Source organism: Chiloscyllium punctatum, chromosome 5 (genome assembly GCF_047496795.1).
Source record: "Chiloscyllium punctatum isolate Juve2018m chromosome 5, sChiPun1.3, whole genome shotgun sequence".
Taxonomy (NCBI): domain Eukaryota; kingdom Metazoa; phylum Chordata; class Chondrichthyes; order Orectolobiformes; family Hemiscylliidae; genus Chiloscyllium; species Chiloscyllium punctatum.
This window is the reverse complement of record NC_092743.1, coordinates 90,030,008-90,051,030: the sequence shown is the minus strand read 5'-3', so window position 1 is coordinate 90,051,030 and position 21,023 is coordinate 90,030,008. Positions and strand designations below refer to the sequence as shown.

Genomic DNA, 21,023 nt, shown 5'->3' with positions numbered 1-21,023 from the left:
GATCAGAGGGTTAGATTAGATTAGATTACTTACAGTGTGGAGACAGACCCTTCGGCCCAACAAGTCCACACCAACCCGCCGGAGCGCAACCCACCCATACCCCTACATTTACCCCTTTTTACCTAACACTATGGGCAACTTAGCATGGCCAATTCACCTGACCTGCACATCTTTTGGACTGTGGGAGGAAACTGGAGCACCCGGAGGAAACCCACGCAGACACTGGGAGAATGTGCAAACTCCACACAGTCAGTCGCCTGAGTCGGGTTCTTGGGGGTCCACATCCATAGATCTATTAAAGTTACTAAGCAAGCTGGTAGGGTTGTTAAAAAAAACATATGGTGTGTTGGCTTTCATTAGTGGGGGGAATTGAGTTTAAGAACCACAAGGTTATGCTGTAGATCTATAAAGCCTTGGTTAGGCCACACTTGGAATACTATATTCAGTTCTGATCACCTCATTATAGAAAGGATATGGAAGCTTGAGAGAGCGTGCAGAGGAGATTTACTAGGATGCTGCTTGGACTGGATGGCATATTTTATGAAGAAAGGTTGCAGGAGCTAGGGCTTGTCTCATTGGAGTGAAGAAGAATGAGAGGTGACTTGATAGAGGTAAACAAAATGATGACTGGCATTGATAGAGTGGACAGCCAGAGACTTTTTCCCCCAAGGTGGAAATGGCTATCACAAGTGGGCATAATTTTAAGGTGAGTGGAGAAAGGTTTAGGGGAGATGTCATTAAACTCCATCAGCTACTCCTCAGTCCATCGGCCCATCTGATCAAAAACCTTCCGTCCTCTGAGGTAACCTTCTAGGCTGTCCACTTACGCCACCAGTTTGGTGTAATCTACAAATTTACTAACCATACCTCAGATGCACAAATCTAAATCATTTATATAAATGACAAAAAGCAGTGAACCCAGCACTGATACTTGCAGCACCCTATTAAACACAGGCCTCCAGTTTAATAAAACAACCCTCCACCACCAACCTCTGTCCTCTATCTTCGAGCCTGTTCTGCATTCCATGTGATCTAACCTTGTTAGCCAGTCTACCATGCAGAACCTTATCAAACGCCTTACTGAGTTCTTATAGACCACATCCACTGCTTTACCTTCATCAATTCTCATCACTTCCTCAAAAAACTCAATCAAGTTAGTGAGACACAATTCCCCATACATAAAGCCTTCATTGTAAGAGGATGAGCACAAGGAATAAAAAATGTCTTGATGCAATCATCTGGGGCCTTAAGAAAAACACACCTGGGGTATTACGTGCAGTTTTGGCTTCCATATCAAAAAAATAAGTGGTAATTGAAAGAATGTAACAAAGTTTCATCAGGCAAGCCTCAGAGATAGTAAGATCGTCCTGTAGGAGAAATCAAGGAGACCGGGCCAGTAGCAATTTTAGAAGAATTATCTAATTGAAGCACAGAAAATAGCTTCACGACTTGGGAGGATAGATTTGGAGAGTGTTCCCATTTTTGGCTTGTAAGTATAAAGCTCAGTGGTCAGTTAACAGGCAATACAGCTTTGGTGCAAAGGCTGTCAACTGACCTCCACAATCCACAGTCAACAGGCAGGCCTTGTTCCTAAATAAAGTGCTATATGGTGCACTTTGTGCTGACACGTAGAAGGAGAATGCAGCTTGTCTTAAAAAAACTTGTTTCATCAACCAATATCAATCAATCCATATTGATACCAAGCAGAAATCTCCAGTCAAGAAATTTCAATTTTTCCACATAAAATATTTTTCAATCAAAAAATTAATTCTGAAACTTTGACCAAATAAATAAAGAAAGTAGGACTTGAGCCTTTAAGCAGTAAATTTAAATGTGGCATTAAATGCAGGGGAACAGTGCCGGACCCACAATTATTTGTAAAATGCATTAACGTATTAGATGAGAGAAGTCAATGTATATTACAATGTTACAGTCCCAGCAGAGTTTGCCAATGATAAGGTGGGAAGACTAGTGGTAAAGATGACACAAAGAGTCTGCAGAGGGATAGAGACAGTTTAACCGAGCGGGCAAAAACCTAACAGATGGAACATAATTGGAGAAAATGTGAGGTAATGCATTTCAGCAGAAAGAGGAACTGAATATTATTTAAATGAAGAAAGACTGCAGAGAACGATGGAACTGATGGATTTGAGAGTCCTCATCCGTGAATCGCAAAAAGCTAGCCTCCAAGTTCAGCAGGTAGTAGGAAAGACAAATGGAATGTTGGCCTTTATTTCAAAGGGAATGGAGTATAAAACCAGGAAGCTTTTGTGAAAACTTTACAAGTCTCTCATCAGAACACAGCTCCAATGAACAGTTGGGGCCCCTCACCTAAGGAAAGATATACTGGCATTTGAGGCAGAGAAGGTTCACTTATAAGGGAATCAAGGTTTATGGGGAAACAGCAGGAAAATGGAGTTGAGGATAATCAGATCAGCTATGATCACACTGAAGGGCAGAGAAACTTAATTATCTAAATGGCCTACTTCTTCACCCATGTCTTTTGGTCTTAAGGAATTCTTTCCCCAATGCTGGCAGAATAGAAAAGGGACCAAAATCAATGGATGCTGTGTACCCAGCACTAGAATATCTGGAAGACTGAGATACAGACAGTGTTAATTACTAGGGCTCACATTTAGGCCACAGTATCGCTTTCTCAAGTGGCAAATCAAATCTGAGAAAGATCACAATTATGTGTAAATCAGAATCTGTGATGAGCTGTTTTCTCCTTTCAGGTTGTCTCTCTCATGCTCCTCTAATCAGAGAGTGTATTTCTTACCTGCATTGCTAATCAGCTGACAAGTGTGGAAGCACCGGGATTTGGGAATGATATTCATGTTTAGAGCTTCTTAAACATTTTATGACACATTAGTCCCCATTAATGTAATTCTATTCAGATTGACGAAATGACATTAACCACCTTAGTAAGTAATTCACAAAAGATAAAGTCATAAGATCAGAGCTCATAGTGCTCAAGGTTGTATACTGGCATGGACAAAGGATGAGCTAATTGGCAAAAAACAGCAAATGGGGGGGGGGGGGGGGGGTTTCAGGTTGACAACCAGTGACCAGTGGAATCCCAAAGGGATCAGTACAGGGATCATTAACTGTTTACAATATATATTAATAACTTAGAGAAAGGTAGTGAATGCACTGTCGTCAAATTTGCAGATGACAAAATGGATGGAAAGTCAGCTTGCAAGGGGGATATAAATAATTTACCAAAATTCATAAGTAAATGGCCTACCCTGTTCCCATTTCTTCTGGTCTTAGTAATTCAACTAATTCAAATGTCATTGAAGAGAAACCAAATTGATTGATACAAAACCATTACAGAACTCAGCCATTGCATTTGATATCTGCAGTGGCTCAAGGCGGCAGCTCACCACCATCCTCTGAAGGACAACTTGGAATGGACAATAAATGCAGGCCCAGCCAACACCCACATCCCAATAGTGAATTTTTAAAAAATGGTGAAGTCGTTCTGATTCCCTTTCAACTCAACATTTTCGTATAAAATGAACATATGAATTGAATGGGAACAAAACATGTTTCAGTATATGTAGTGGACTCATTATTGACAGCATTTTTAGACAGAATCATTTCTACAATGAACACAGTTGGAACCATAAAATATGTGAGTTTCTCAAAGCATTTTCTAGAAATTTGGAATTACACTTAAAACATAACTGATCAATAAAATCTTAAAGCAACACACAACAGAAATATAGTTTATAAGGATTGTCTTGCGGGAAAATGTAGGTTGTACTCTTAATTGTAACACTTTTATAAGCTTTCAATTTCAATCCATTCTAAAATACACAAATAATCTACTCTAAAGTTTAGCCCCAAGCAAACATATAAGTTTATCTATTCAGTTCTAAGTATTTTCAATCAAAGAGGATTTGAAAAAAACCACAAAACTTGAAAACAATTCTTGTGAACAGCCTAGCGTAGTGAGCAGACCATGCAATATAAGACATAACTCTTTAACAATGCAGATTAATTCAAGAAACTAACACCATCAAGAACAAGAGCATTGCAAAGAAACTCAAACGTTGCCAACTCCTCACCATTTTGTATCTTCTGCAGAAGCACAAAAGCGGTTACTCTCAGTACTACACGGAAAGGGCACAGTTATGCTGTTTGAGGACATAAAATTTAGCATCAGTGCCTAATTGTTACAAGCAATGGTTTTAAAACATTTTTGAATAAGGCCCCCCTTTGCAAATGGAGACTGAACAGGTTTTGGATGTTCTCCTTGGAGAGAAGGTAAAGTGAAGATTTGATACACAAGTTTTCAAAATCATGAGGGGCTGGATCAAGTAGACAGGGAGAAGCTATTCTTGCACTTGGAAGAACAAGAACCAAGAACAAAATTTGAAGAGACTTCTAAAAGTCCTAAATATGAGGTGAGAAAAGATTTTTTTTGTTCAACACAGAATAGTTAGGGTATGAATGTACTGTCTGCAAGTGTGAAGAGGCAGGTTCAATTCAGGCATGCAAAAGGGTATTGTATGATTATTTGGATAGAAATAAGGTGATGGGAAATTTATGATTGGCATTAGGTACTGGTAAGTAAAAGTAGATGCCTCAGGAGGACCACAGGGCTGCTCTTTCATTAGAGAGAAATGACAGTTAAGTTTAACCAGACAATCACCACACCTCAGACAATGAACGTGGTTGGGAAGATGGGACACCCCTCCTATATTGACTTCAGCTAGTGTGGGAATTGAACTCACACTATTGGCGTCACTCCACATCACAAACCAGCTGTCGAGCTAACTAAGCTAACCAACCCTCATGGCATTAGATATGGATGCTCAACTGAAGAACCAGAACAGACATGCTGGGTTGAATGACCTCCTTCTGGACTGCAGTACTTCTGTTATTCTAAGTAATTATGGACACCTATCTTGAGATAATAACATTAAACATTACTCATTATGTTCAGTACACCATTTGGAAAGACATGACCTAGGTGCTCTCGTCATCTGGTGCCCTTATGTTGAAGGATGTAATGTGCAAATATTTTTGTAAAACCTCTCTCTTGAGCAAGCATGAACTCACTTGCCAACCAGACTTGGTAACAACAGGGTTAACTGGTAATCTGTGTTCCACTCAACCAGACTCTGTTCCTATTGTCAATTATTTATTTATATGTACCTCAGAGCCTGAGGCAGTTACTCAGGGTGCATTTGCACATTGTTTCAAAGAGCCCCAGAAAGTTTCCATGAACAGAGACTTAGTTTAAGAACCCCTGATTATCACTATGACATTGATATTCAGCTCATTCACTGCTTCTAAGAAAATCACATCAGAATCAACATGAACCAATGCTAATAAAAACTCTTTGAAACATTTGCAGAATAAAAGCTTGATTCTTACCAAATTAAACCTTAAAATTTTAACATTTAAAGTATTCAAAAAGGAAACAGTATATAAAACAAATTTGTCATTTTTATTTTCCTCAGTATCACTAAACACCCCACAGTTAACCCCAGCAAAAATCAGTAAATCGCACCTGCTCCCAATTATTATTAAACTTATGCCTATATGCACTATTCAGTTACACTACAGAACAATGCATTAGCAACAAGAGTAAAATCTAAAACAGTTTAAGTTCTGCTCACAAGCATTCAACTTGAGTGTACCATCTTCAATGCTATAAATCTCCTAACTATTTGAATCATCTTTGGCATTCCACACAATATCTCAAAGTTTGGGATGATGCAAATTTTGTGCTGACGCTATATGAAATTTCTAACATTAAAACCACACCAACCTTAGTAATAATTTCAGAAATATTCTTCAGAGACTGTTTGATTGGATACTTCGCCATGTCCCATTGAAATCTTGTGATATAGGTGACCAAATCAACTAAAAAAAAGAACTTTTTCTTTAAAATGATAACAAAAGGAAATTTTCAGTTATCCCACAACAAAGCAATAGTTAAGGAAAAACACAAATTAGCCAACATTAACAGTAGGAAATAATTCAGTGAGTGCAATTCCCACATTACAATTCAAAAGTCAATGACAAAGACTAAAAATAGTTCAATAAATCTTACACACATCTGAAATTTTTTGGATGCACAGACAGTATTTCACACAATGTTTAACACATGCATTAAATAGTTAAAACACCTGTTTAAAAATACATTTTGTTTCATATTTTGCAAATCAAGATTATTTAAATTTTTAAAAAATCAAACCAACAATACTTAAACATGATTTTTTTCCCTGCTCAGTGGTTTCACAAATTATACTTTACAAGAAATATAACTAAATACAGTGAAATATTTAATGTACACAACACAAAAGATTTGGAGTTATTAGCATCTTTCTCAGGATATCCCAAACCCCTTCACAGCCAACAAAAAAAACTTCTGAAGCATTGTCACTATTGCAATAAAGGAAAGCCGATAAGCATTTGTGATTACACAAACAACTTTGATCAGTAAACGCATTCCTTTAATGACTTGGTTGAGAGGAATCACCACACTTCAAAAGTATGTAAGAGATAGCAGAGGCGATAATGCCGATCTTTCATCTATCGCTAGAATCAGGAAGGATCCCAGAGGAAAATCACTAATGTGACACCATTGATTAAAAAAGGGAGTAAGGAAAAAGACAGAAAATTATAAACGATTAGCCTAATACAGGGCAAAATCAACAAGGTTTCATCAAGGAGCGGCCATACCGGACAAATCTGCTAGAATTCTTTGAGGAAGTAATGAGCAGGTTCGACCAAGGAGATTCAATGGATGTTATCCACCTGAACTCCAAGAAAGCCTTTGACAAGTTGCCACACAAGTGGCTACTGAGTAAGATAAGGGCCCATGGTGTTAGAGGCAAGGTGGCAAGCTCACACATATAGAAGCTTGGCTGTCTGGCCAAAAGCAGAGAGCAGGGATAAAAGGGCCCTTCTCAGGATGACAGCCAGTGACAAGTGGTGTTCAGCAAAGCTTAGTGTTTGAACCACAGCTTTTCACTTGAGACATGAATGATCTATACGAAGGAACTGAGGGCATTCTGGCTAAGTTTGCAATGATACAAAGAAAGGTAAATTCTTGAGTAGCATTGAGGTGGCAGGGGGAGGCTGCAGAAGGATTTGGACAGGTTAGAAGAGTGGGCAAAGAAGCGGCAGAAAGAGTACAACATGAAAAAAATGTGAGGTCATGCAGTTTAGTAGGAAGACTACAGGCATGGATTATTTTCTAAATGGGGAGAAAATTCACAAGTCTTGAAATGCAAAAAGACTTGGGAGTTCTAGTCCAAGATTCTTCAAGGTTAACTTGCAGGTTGAGTCAGTAGGAAGGCAAACGCAATGATGGCATTTATTTTGAGAAGACTTCGATATAAAAGCAAGGATGTACTTCTGAGGCTCTAAAAGATTCGGATTAGCCCATATTTAGAATAGTGTGCGCAGTTTTGGGCCCCATATTTCAGGAAGGATGTACTGGTCTTAAAGCATGTTCAGAGGAGGTTCATGAGAATGGTCCCAGGAATGAAAAGCTTAACATATGAGGAATGCTTGAGGACTCTGGGTCTATACTCGATGGAATTTAGAAGGATTGGGGGTTTGGGGGGGGCGCGGGGGGCGCAGGGAATCGAATTGAAACATACAGAATACTGAATGGTCTAGACAGAGTAGATGTTGGGAAGATGTTTCCATTGGTAGGAGAGTCTAGAACCTGGGGACACAGCTTTAGAGTAAAAGGGGAAGATCTTTTAGAATGGAGATAAGGAGAAATATCTTCAGCCAGAGAGTGGAATTCATTGCCACAGAAGGCTGTGGAGGCCAGGTCATTGAGTATATTTAAGACTGAGGTAGGTAAGTTCTCGAGTATGAAGGGAATCAAGGGTTATGGGGAGAAAGCGGGAGAATGGGGTTGAGAAACTTATCAGCCATGATTGAATGTTGGAGCAGACTTGATAGGCTGAATGGCTGAATTTTTGCTCCTATGTCTTATGGTCTTATAATTGATTAGATTAGATTAGATTAGATTAGATTAGATTACTTACAATGTGGAAACAGGCCCTTCGGCCCAACAAGTCCACACCGCCCCGCCGAAGCGTAACCCACCCATACCCCTACATCTACATCTACCCCTTACCTAACACTACGGGCAATTTAGCATGGCCAATTCACCTGACCTGCACATCTTTGGACTGTGGGAGGAAACCGGAGCACCCGGAGGAAACCCACGCAGACACGGGGAGAACGTGCAAACTCCACACAGTCAGTCGCCTGAGGCGGGAAATGAACCTGGGTCTCCGGCGCTGCGAGGCAGCAGTGCTAACCACTGTGCCACCGTGCCGCCCACGCCCACAGATGTAAAGCATCTGTCCTGATGTCATGTACAGGGCATAATCATTGCAAATTGAAATGACAGCCAAGATTTCTTGTTAAAATCTCATCTGAAGGTCTGCAGATTTGGCAGATAAGCATTCCCTCAGTATTGCTATAAAGTACCAGTTTAAATTATGTGCTCACATTTTAGGAATGAGACTAAACTCTGCAGCCATCGGAACCAAAGTCTCATATGCTGCTAATAAATCACAACTGACATGACCAAACTCATTACAATACTTTTACAAAAGGACTGTGCTTATGTAGAACTTTCCACTGCCACCAAATGTCACAGTCATGATCCACACTGAAACTGAAATCACCATGGTAATGAAGGAAATGTGACATCCAATTTGCACATAGCAACCTCCCAGAAACAGCACTGTGATAATGACTAGATAACCCATTTTTGAGATGTTAAGTGAAAGATAAATATTAGTCAGGACATTAAGAATCACACTGCTGTATTTCTTCAGAGTCAGACCATGCACTTCGGTTTTTTTAATATGCAAAAAGGGATTTCCAACAGCCAAGCGCTCCTTCAGTACTGCATTAGAAATCAGTCTGGTCTTTTATACTCAGTCAGGCACATCTAATATATAATCCCAGACCAACTAGGATTCGTGACCACTGCATAAATGAATTGCAAGTTCCTACACCCAGGCTACCAGGATTAACAATACATCATCTGAAACTGGTACATGTGCAGAACATGGAAAAACGAGACAGTGCTGTGAAACATTTTACTCTTTTCTACAGTGTAATCCAGACACCTCCAGATAGTAATCAGTACGAAGTCCGTGAATTAAGAATATCCACCATTACACTGTTAATCTCCGTAAAAATATTTGAAAATGTTGGATCTTGTTTAATGAGATGTAACAGGGTTTTTAAACTGACAGCTAATTTTACAATTCCTGTTCAATACCTTCACTGGCCCTAGAAAGCTTGTGTTTGACAAGTTTCTAATTTTGCCACATTATAAAAAGATTCCATACACTTTTGAAATAATTTCAAAAGAGTAGTTTAATTTTTAGTTTCATCTTAATGCAATCATTTACTTTGGCAAATATAAATGAAATGTGAAGTTACTAACTGATTTTATCTTTTCTTGTTTGGCACATCTAAAAGCTTTAATATGATTAGTTGTTTGCCTGTTTGCTGACATCACTGCTACTGCACGCCAAAAGATTTTAACTTGGTGGCAAATTTAACACAAGGAATAGGAAAAACAGACCAAAGATTGCTAGATGTTTGTGAGCAACTTGAGGTTAGCAACAAATGACACCCTTCACTGCTGACTGCAAAATCCATTGTTAAGTGCTCAAAGTGTAGAAGTACACACATTGCACAAGTGAAGAATGTAAATACAAAATTTATCCGTGTTGACCATGAAATTGGAACAGGAAATTAGATTTTATACTGAACAACTTTAAATCAGTATGCAAATGAAATATAATTTTCATCAACAGTATGCAGACAAAATAGCTCAGATTTCAGATGTTATTCATGTTCTACTCAGGCTACAAGTAAATATGAACTACTGCTTTGTGAATTAAACCATAACACCATGCCAAAAGGAGCACAATGTCAAAGTGATGTAAAAGTAACTTTGAATGATCAAGAGGTGAAGCTAAATTCCTGGCAAAAGAGGTGAGACAATAACTCCCGAAACATTTAACAGATAAACATTGTAGGTTTTTGAATGGACTTGCTAGAAATGGTCAAATGACTGTCTATCTCAAGCTTACTGAGAGAAGCTTGCCCTGCAATACTTCATTCAATTATAACTAAACAAAAACTGCGCAGGAATAAAGCAAGCAAACTGAAGTAGCTGGAATCTTCAAGCTGACCTTGAAAGCAAACTTGAAACAAAGTAGTGATAAACGGCTCCATTTCGGAATGGCAGGCAGTGACCAGTGGAGTACCGCAGGGATCAGTACTGGGACCGCAACTTTTTACAATATATGTTAATGATATAGAAGATGGTATTAGCAATAACATTAGCAAATTTGCTGATGATACTAAGCTGGGTGGCAGGGTGAAATATTAGGAGATTACAGGGTGACCTGAACAAGTTAGGTGAGTGGTCAGATGCATGGTAGATGCAGTTTAATGTGGATAAATGTATGGTTATCCACTTGGGTGGCAAGAACAGGAAGGCAGATTACTACCTAAATGGAATCAATTTAGGTAATGGGGCAGTACAGAGAGATCTGGGTGCTCTTGTACACGAGTCAATGAAGGCAAGCATGCAGGTACAGCAGGTCGTGAAGAAGGCTAATAGCATGCTGGCCTTCATAACAAGAGGGATTGAGTATAGAAGCAAAGAGGTTCTTCTGCAGCTGTACAGGGCCCTGGTGAGACCATACCTGGAGTATTGTGTGCAGTTCTGGTCTCCAAATTTGAGGAAAGACATTCTGGCTATTGAGGGAGAGCAGCGTAGGTTCACGAGGTCAATTCTTGGAATGGCGGGATTACCTTACACTGAAAGACTGGAGTGTCTGGGCTTATATACCCTTGAGTTTAGAAAACTGAGAGGGGATCTGATTGAGACATAAGATTATTAAAGGATTGGACACTCTGGAAGCAGGAAACAAGTTTCCGTTGATGGGTGAGTGCCGAACCAGAGAATGCAGCTTAAAAATACAGGGTAGACCATTTAGGACAGAGATGAGGAGAAACCTCTTCACCCAGAGAGAGTGGTGGGTGTGTGGAATGCTCTGCCCAGAGGGCAGTGGAGGTACAGTCTCTAGATTCATTTAAGAAAGAGTTGGATAGAGCTCTCAAGGATTGTGGAATCAAGGATTATGAAGGTAAGGCAGGAGCAGGATACTGATTAAGGATGATCAGCCATGATCATATTGAATGGTGGTGCAGGCTTGAAGGGCAGAATGGCCTACTCCTGCACCTATTGTCACATTGCTGTAAAATGGACAAATATACATTAGAGTACAACTAAAATTACAGAAATACCTAGGTAGCCAAGCCATTTCACAAAAAAATACAACCCAATGAGAAACATATTCTATTTCACACAAAAAAAAATCAAAGTTAATAATTTTATTGTTATACATTTAAAATTGCAAAGTCTAACTTCATCCTGAGAAAGTTTACTATTAGCTCTTGTAACTAGAATGACGATGCACACCATTAATTGTTTGAAAACACAGTAGTGTAGTCCATATAACCCACAAATTTATCTCCAATTATGAACTATTTAAAACAAAATAAGTTTCACAGACTGAAGTCTCAGGTTCAATTCACAATTGTGAATTATTTAACTGTTTGCAGCTGCACAGGGAAAACAATTAGGAATCTTAAGCCTCATTGCTAACCAGTTGCACCACAAAGATGTGAACAGATCTAATGATGATACTGGCTATAGTCATGTCATTTTAAACTTACGTTACACAGGAAATGTGCTAAAAGACATCAATGCCTTCCTAAATAGAATCAAACTGGCAAGAAAAAAATGCAAAGAATTTGTAAATCATTAATTAAGGATAAAGGAACATTCTAAATACTATGTAACACTATTAAGCGAACATGAAAACAGTACATGGTCTAGTAGATGTCCTAGGTCAGTAATTTCTAAGAAGCATCAAATATCAAATACCACAGCATCTCGTGTTGTTGTTCAGAGATCTAGTTTTAACCGGTGTTCAAAAATTGGATCGTGTAGGCAGTAAACTGACTAAATAAACAGCACAAAAGCAGAAATTGCTCAAGCAGCATATACAGAAGATAAACAAAGTTAATATTTCAGGCTAATAAAATTTAGAGATGCAATGTTTTGAGTGAAGGATGGGTGGGAACAGGTTAAAAATAAAAGCAAAGTTTGTGATATGGTCATGGACAAGAGAAATTGTCTGACAAAGTAAACCTTTGAGCCAAAGGAAATGGTAATGAGGCAGAAACAAAATGAAGAAACAAAAAAATCCTTGAGTAGCGATCAGAAAGCAAATACAAGAAGAAAACTAAAAGGTGCAAATAAAAGGAAACAAAATGACTATCGGAAATGATGGTCTGAAATTGTTGAAGTCATTGTTGAGTGCACAAGGGTGCAAAGTATCTGAAAGCTGGTACTGTTCCTCATGCTTACACGAAACATCACTGGAACTTTGCAGTGAATAGGGCAGTGGACAAAGTGTGAAAGCAAGGTGGAGAATTAAAATGACACGCCACAGGAAGCTCAGGGTCATTCTTGCAGACTGATTTAAGATCTGCACAAGTGCTTACGTAATCTGCAATTAGACATCCCTAATTAAAAAGAGACTAGATTGAAAATATACACAACAAATGCTTCAGTGGCTTGGCAGTTTAGGGCCTTGCATGGTGAGGAGTAAAATGCCAAGAGTTTTATGGCATCTCCTGGGTTCATATGGAAAGCCGTAAGAAAGGTCTGGATGATAGCGGAGTGGACCATAGTATCATGCAAGGAATGGCCCCTTCAGGATGCTGAAATGGGAGTGGCTTCCCATTGAAGATGGGAAGGTAGAATAGGTTAATAGAATGAACAAGAAAGTATATAGAATTCGCTCCTTTAGCAAGAGAGGACTACAGGTAAGAGCTGGGAGGTTATGCAAAAATTGTGTAAATACAATGAGACTTCGGTTGGAGTGCTTTCTGGTCACTGCAATGCAGAAGGGTGCAATCATACTTCAGAAAGTATTTAGAAGGGTGCTGCCAGGAATGTAGAATTTCAGATAGGGCAAGATTGGATAGTCTACGTTTGTTTGGAACCAAGGAGATAGAGATAGAGATTTAACTGATGTTTGTAAATTGAGGACCCTAGCTAAGAGATTGGAATGAAGTGATCTATTCTGCTAAAAAAGGGTTGAATAGCAAGGACATGATGTAATCAATGGAAGAGTTAGACCGAGATTCAGGACACGTGTTCACCACAAGGTGTGGGGGATCTGAAGCTCATTGCCTGAAAGTAAAGTAAAGCAATTTCATTTCAAAAACATGCCTGGTTGTGCATTTGAGTTACCATAGCTTCAGGAATACAGACCAAAAGCTGGATTAGACCAGATATCTCTTTATAATTGGCATGGGAACAATGGTCTAAATGGCCTCCAAATATCCTGTAAATCTTTATGTTGCTATGTTACCTGTGCTGAGGCATATTACTTACAATTAAATACTAAATGGGTGGAAGATATATGGTGAAAATTGGAATGTGTTGGGTCCAGAAGGTTGAAAACATGGATATCAATGTTTGCCAAAGGGACTGGGGGGGCATCCAAAAGGCTGGAATCAAGAGGCAGTCTGTATAGCTGAAGGAGTATAGAGAGATAAGGACAGAGTACATCATGAAGGTATTTAATCTTGTAAATTAGAACTTTAAACTGAAGGCATCAGAAGTCTTAGGAGTCAATACAGTTTACCGTAAAATGGTCAGCCTGGAATAATAAACTTCCCAGAGTAATTAGATATGATGTTAAAGTGGTTGAAAATTAAATAATTTGTCATACAGTCAATTTAACTTGTGGTTTTCCTTATACTCCTATTTCAGCAATACTCCTGCACTACATTTCCATACAGCATTACACGTTGATTATTTAATAACACAAATAAACTTGAAATTACAACAGCTTCATAACCTAGTCATCTTAAGCTGTCATGAGGTGAGCCAAGTGTCATCATCACAGTAACAGTGAAATTTCAGACTGACTCAATTATACTTATGGCTCTTAACCATGATTTCAATGCCACTACATCCCCAAATTTGGTGATATCTGCAAATTTATTAACTATACATCCTACATTCATATCATTTACATAAATGACAAAAAGCAGTGGACCCATCACCGATTGTTGTGGGACACTGCTGGGCAGAGGCCTCCAGTCTGAAAAGCTACCCTCCACCGCCACCCTCTGTTTTCTACCTTTGAGCCAGTTCCGTATTCAAATGGCTTGTTATTCCTGCATTCCAAGTGATCTAACCTTGTTAATCAGTCTACCATGAGGAACCTTGTTGAATGTCTTTCTGAAGTCCATATGGATCATGTCCATAGCTCTGCCATCTTCGTTACTTAAAAAAAAAATCAAGTCATTGAGACACAATTTCCGTCAAAAGCCACGTTGACTATCACTAATCAGTACTTGCCTTTCCAAATACATGTCAATCCTGTCCCTCAGGATTCCCTCCAATAACATGCCCACCACTGATGTTACTGGCTGAACGTTCGCTGGCTTTTCCTTACCATCAGTCTTAAATATTGACATCACATTAGCCAACCTCTGGCACTGTACCTGTGGCTATCAATGATACAAATACCTCATCAAGGGCCCCAGCAATCACTTCCCAAGCTTCCCACAGAGTTCTAATGTACACCTGATCAGATCCTGGGAAGCTGAGAAAAAATTGTGGTTGTAAGAGCTGCTGCTTTTTTTTTTGAAGTATTTTCAGTGTTGGAGCTGATTTCCTCAACTTTTAGGAATAGTAATTGTTTTATAAGCTGTTGCATCGTTTTAGAAATTTGGGAAAAAGGATCTAAACAACAGCACTTTAAAAAAAGAGGGAGAGAGACAAAGGTAGTGACCATGTGGGAAGTGAATCAAACCTGCACAGCTGGTTTACTTCTGGCCCAGCAGGGAACATGCACAGCTAACTGCATTTGCTGTTTAGTTTGAAGGATCTCTGGACGTCAGAGTTCATCTAAGAAAAATAAATAACCAACAAAATTCACAGCTGACCTTGGAGAAACCTGGATGGGGAAAGATCACAGCAGGGGAGCAGCTAAGTAGCTAGTTTTAAAGTGGAGTCCTACTGATTTTTAATTAATTATTTATTTATATGCTTTTATTGAGATCTGTCTCGCAATTAAATTTAGGTAATAAATTAGCCTGAAACAGTGTTTTTAAGAGTGGTAAGACTGGGTTGATTACTGGGTCTGCAGATTATTAGCGCCAAAGATGGCCTTTAGAAGAGTGATGTGCTTTTCCTGTCAGATGTGGGAAATTAGGGAGAGTTTCCATGTTATTGATGATTAGACTGCAGGATGTGTGCTTGGTTGCGAATCCTATCAGGTTGCAGGGATCGGTTGGAGCACCAGTTAGAGGCAATGAAGAATTTACATTTACTAGGAGGTGTGATGGATGGCAGTTGCAGGAAGGAAGATAAACCAAAGATACAGTCAGGTAGATAAGCGACCTCCAGGAAAGGTAGGAGAGGGAGGCAGATAGCTACAGGAGACTCCTGCATTATCTCCATCTCAAACAGATACAATGTTTTGGAACATGTAAATGGTGAAGTACTCTCAGGGGAGTGTCGCACCACAGTCAGGTTTCTGGTATCAGGACTGGCTCTACTGTAATGAGGGGTATGTCAGGTTCCAAGTGATCAATTGTGATGGGGACTCTGAAGTCAGAGGCACAGACAGACATTTCTGCAACCAACAGCCAAACATCAGAACTGTGTTTGTAATTACAGAGACATGATTCCAGGATGGGCTGGACTGGCAGCTTAATGTTCCAGGCTGTAGATGCTAGAAGAAGGATAGAAAGGGGGGCAAGAAAGGTGGGGGAAGTGGCGCTATTGATCAAGAATAACAGTACAGCTGCACTTATAGAGGATATTCCTGAGAATAAGTGCAGGGAAGTTATTTGGGTGGAACTGAGAAATACAAAACGGATGATCATCTTATGTGGATTGTACTATAGATCCCCCAATAGTTAGCCTGAAATTAAGAAGCAAAATTGTAATGAATCTCAGTTAGTAAGAATAATAAGGTGGTTATGGTAGGGGACGCGAACTTCCCAAACATTGACTGAGATTGCCATTGTGTTAATGACTTGGATGGAGAGGAATTTGTTAAGCATGTACAAGAAAATTTCTGATTCAGTATGTGTATGTACCTACTAGAGAAGTGCAAATCTTGACCTGCTCTCAGGAAATAAGGCAGAGCAGGTGACTGAGGTATCAGTAGAGGAGCATTTTGGGGCCAGCGACCATAATTCTATTAGTTTTAAAATAGTGATGGAAAAGGATAGACCAGGTCTAAAAGTTGAAGTTCTAAATTGGAGGAAGGCCAATTTTGATGGGATTAGGCAAGAACTTTCAAAAGTTGATTGGGGGCAGATGTTTGCAGGTAAAGGGATGGCTGGAAAATGGGAAGCCTTCAAACATGAGATTACAATTGTCCAGAGTGAGGATGCTCTTGTAAGGATGAAGGGCAAGGCTGGTAGGCATAGGGGATGCTGGATGATGGAAGAAATTGAGGTTTCTGTCAAGAATAAGTAGGAAACACGTCAGGTATAGACAACAGAGATCGAGTGAATGCCTAGAAGAATATAAATTGAGTAGGTGTACTTTTAAGAGGGAAATCAGGAAGGCAAAAAGAGGACATAAGATAGCTTTGGTATATAGGGTTAAAGATAATCCAAAGGGATTCTACAAATACATCGAGGATGAAAGACTAACTAGGAAGAGAATAAAGTCCCTAAAAAGTCAGTAAGGCAGCCCATGTGTGGAACCGTAGAAAATGGGGGAGATAATAAACGAGTATTTTGCATCAATGTTTACTGTGGAGAAGGATATGGAAGATAGGGAACATGGAAAATAAAGAGATAGCTTGAAAAATGTCCACATTACAGAGGTGGTGGTGCTGGACGCCTTAAAACGCAAAAGTGGATAAATCCCCACTCTGAGACTGTTCATAATTAATCAAACACCAATTCAACAAATTTAAAAGAAAGGAGGGTCAAGCTCTGGCTTCCGATCCCTCGCTTATTACAATTAAACAAATTGGACATGCCAAAATACGAACTGGACATACCAATTCTATCGGAATTTCAAAATGCTTGTATATGGGGGATAATATGCAAGTATGTCAGGAGTTGGTCCTAGGTTCCATATTACGGACTTGAGATGTGTACACCTAAAGAAGCAAATCCCTGATGTGGGACACAAAAAGCAATATGTGTGTTGCTCATCCAAAAGAATCCAGGCCAACCACAAAGAGTAAACACACCTGCAGCTTATTTTTCTCCCATAAAAACAATAGCTAGCAACAGGGGTTATTACATGCACGAAAGTCAAACAAAAAACAGGCAATGAATAATAAAATGGCTCTGTCTACATCAAGGTTTCAGTTTTGAAACAAACATAAAAGGTAATCATTTATGAACAGTGCAAAAATAAGTGAATCAAGGACAGAAGGACACTTAAAAAAAAAATAGATTGTGGACCAGATTCCAACAACCTGCATTACAATCTTCAAAAATCAATTCAAAAGAACTGAAGGCTATAATTGCAAATATACAGGTAGTTCTCTGATAATGTCATAGTTGCATTCCAGCAAAAGATTAATTAATAAAATATCACTTCATAGAAATATTGAGGCCCAAAGGACAAGTGGGGTTAGGGGCAGACCAGTAAACAAAGATCACTCACAATCGCTCAAACATCACCCAAAAGTCTCATGCAAAATATGGCACAGCCTGAATGAAGGGTGAAATCATGTTTATTAAAAAAAAGTAAATTTAACAGTTCATTTGAAAAACTTAAGAAAGCTGCTCTCTGTACAGTACCTCTCAGAAAGCTGCTGTTGGAAGCTAATATCTGTGCAGGCGTAGACTGCCACTGACATCGCACATGCACAGGATGATACGAAGAAGCCGCTAACATCACCCAGATGCGGAATGCACAGAGACTTCAGCGCAGACATCGCGCATGTGCAGAACAGCACGAAGACCAGTACTGGCTCATGCGCAGTAGAGCAAGAACTTCGGCGCACACGCTAAACATCAGATTTCAGCATGCACGTTTGCAGAACAAAGTGCGTGGACAGATGGGAATTGTGCTATTGCCAGAGGTAAGCATTTCTAAAGTGCCTTTCTCTAATTCTTCAGTGACATTATAGCCAAATCGCGCTGCAGAAATGCACGTTATCCCAGAACTATCTGTAGTTACCACAAACAAATTCAACTTTAAAAGTCAATATAATCATAGACAAAAAGATCAGATATAATTGAAATGGAATCGATGAATTTTGTGAATTTAATTAAATTATAGCCATTTTTGCACAATCACAGAATTGCTACAGCACAGTATGCAGCTACTCAGCCCCTCTGCACAGGCTCTTCAAACAAACACTACCTGGTGCCATCTCCTGCAATTTCCTTCTCACCTTTACATACAATTCCTATCCAAATAAACACCCAATGCCCTCATGAATACTTCAAATAAATCTGTCTTCTTCACACTTCCAGGAAGCGCATTCCAGATTCCAATTACTCAGTTAAAAAAAAACTTACATTTTACGTCATTTGCTTCTTTTGCACATTACTTTAAATCTATGCCCTCTCATTCCTGTTCAGTTTTTCACTCTTTACTACTTCATCAAGCCCAATCATGATTTTGGAAACCTCTATCAAATCTCCTGTCAACCACCTTCCCTCCAAGATGAAAAATCCTAACTTCTTCAATCTATCCTCACAACTGAAGTTTCTAATTTCTGGAACAATTCTTGTAAATTACCTCTGCGCACTCTCCAGCGCATTCACATCTTTCCTATAACATGGTATCTACAACACCATTCAATAGTCCAGCAAAGGTAAAACAGGTATCTTATACAAGTTCAACATCACCTACTTGCTCTTGTACTCTATGCCCCTCATAATAAAGCATGATTTATTAACTGCTGTCTCCACTTCAGTCCTGTCACTTTCAACAATCTGTGCACATATATATGCAGTCTCTCTGCTGTACCCATTTAGAATTTTACTGTACCCCCTATTTTATATTGTATTTCAATGTTCTTCGTACCAAAGTGCAGCACCCCATACTCCTCTGAATTGAACCTCATTTGTCACCCCTTTGCCCACTCCTCTTGTCAACGTTGTTTGCAGTTCTTCCACTGTCCTCCTTAGGATAGAACTCTTCCAAATTTCGTGTCATCTGCAAACTTCAAAACTACTCCCCTGCAAGCCAAGATCCAAACCATTAATCTACATATGAAAAGCAAGGGTCCCAAGGTTCCTGAGGAAACTCCACTACAAATGTTCCTCCAACCCGAAAATTATCTACTTACTACTATTGTTTCATATCACTGAGCCAATTTTGTATCCACATTGCTACTGTCCCCTTTATAACATGACCCATAACTTTCTTCATAAGTCTACTATGTAACACTATCAAACGCCCTCTGGAAATCCATGTATACCACATCAATAGTTTTACCCTCACCTAGCCAGTTAGCTTTTTGAAAACACCAGCTCGTTAAAATAAGACTTTGCCTTTAGAAATCAATGCTGACTCTTCCTAATCAACCCATCTTTTTCTTTGTTTCTAATTCTGTCCCAAATAATTGTTTCTGCAAACTTCCCTTCATCACCGAAGTTAAACTGAATGTAATTAATTTATTTTGTAGTAAAATAAGTTTATGCCAGAACTACTAAAAGCTGAGAGTCCATAAAATACATAAAAGCATATTTTAAATCTCATACGTCAAATGACTTTCTAAACAACAATTGAAGTTTCACGTCAACATGATGGGAAATATTCCTGTAGGCTGTATTCGAAAAACAGCAAAAGTTTCTCCAGTAACAGCTTATAGTTATTGTTATCCGCAGCTTCGCTAACCATAGGTCTATAAGCTTGCGACACTGGCACTAGACAGAAGTTGCTTTCCATTAACTCAACCAGCCCAATCACGCAGTCCTTCATGGTAGTTAGGAGATTTACATTATAACTCAGTGTCATACGCTGTTTGTTATCTGCGAGAGGCCTGTAGTTCTATCCTCTTTAGATAATGAGGAATTGGTGTGTGACACCTTTAACGAAATAAACCTTCCCAATGTACTTCAAGAGGCATTCTTAAACAAAATATGACACTGAGTTACACAAGCAGACATTAGGGCAGATGATCAAAGCATGATCAAAGCAACAAGTTTTTTAAAATGTCTTAATGAAAGTCAGGGTGAATGGGATCCAGTCATTTAAGTCACAAGCAGAGTATTAGATCACTTCAAGTTCAGAGTGGGTAGGTCACAGGCTGCCAGCCAGGGGTACGTTAGGACAATCAAGTCTAGAGGTAACAAAGGTATGGATCATGGTTTCATCTGCAGAAACCTGAAACAGAGACAAAGTCAGGCTCAGTATTTTTTTCTTTCTAAGCTGAGAATTTAAAATTTCAAATGGGTGAAAATAAAAGGAATTGCACAAATAAGAATTTATGAACTGTGCAGCTAGGGAATTTATTTACTCAGAACAGGTTTGTAATGCATGGAAATACATATTAAATTTGTAATTTACCTAGCTAAACTTAATACAAGGACAAATAACTGTCCTGATATTTAGAAACATGAAATCTAATTCGTTAAATAAGCACATGACAGATACACAGTTGATACTTTGCTGCTGTAGCACGTGCGGCGTTGTAGACACCAAAGCAAACCGACTGCTTGATAAACAGGAGTACAAAAAGGAGCAAGTTATCTGGAAACATTGTTCTTCAAGGCAATCACATCCCGAGGGTTAAACACTTCTGGCTTAGTCAATGTTAGAAAAGTATCACTACAAGTGGAGGCACAGTATGCTGCTCCGCAAGGTAAAAACAAAGGAGCTTTAGCCTTGCACTTGTCTAACAGGATTAACCAGCTTAAAGCTTGCATGAATGAGACCAAAGACTGCAGGAAGAATGAACAAATTAACCACA

At 39.1% G+C, this 21,023-nt stretch overlaps 1 protein-coding gene across 3 annotated transcripts in view; it reads right to left on the bottom strand.

The window, feature by feature from the left end:
* atp6v1c1a (ATPase H+ transporting V1 subunit C1a) overlaps positions 1-21,023 on the bottom strand; it is an 89,168-nt gene that overhangs the window by 29,527 nt on the left and 38,618 nt on the right. For all 3 annotated transcript variants that reach the window (XM_072570739.1, XM_072570738.1, XM_072570737.1), the window contains exon 5: positions 5,786-5,880. In XM_072570739.1, the coding sequence (XP_072426840.1) occupies positions 5,786-5,880 (95 nt within the window). The remainder of the gene's footprint in view (positions 1-5,785; positions 5,881-21,023) is intronic.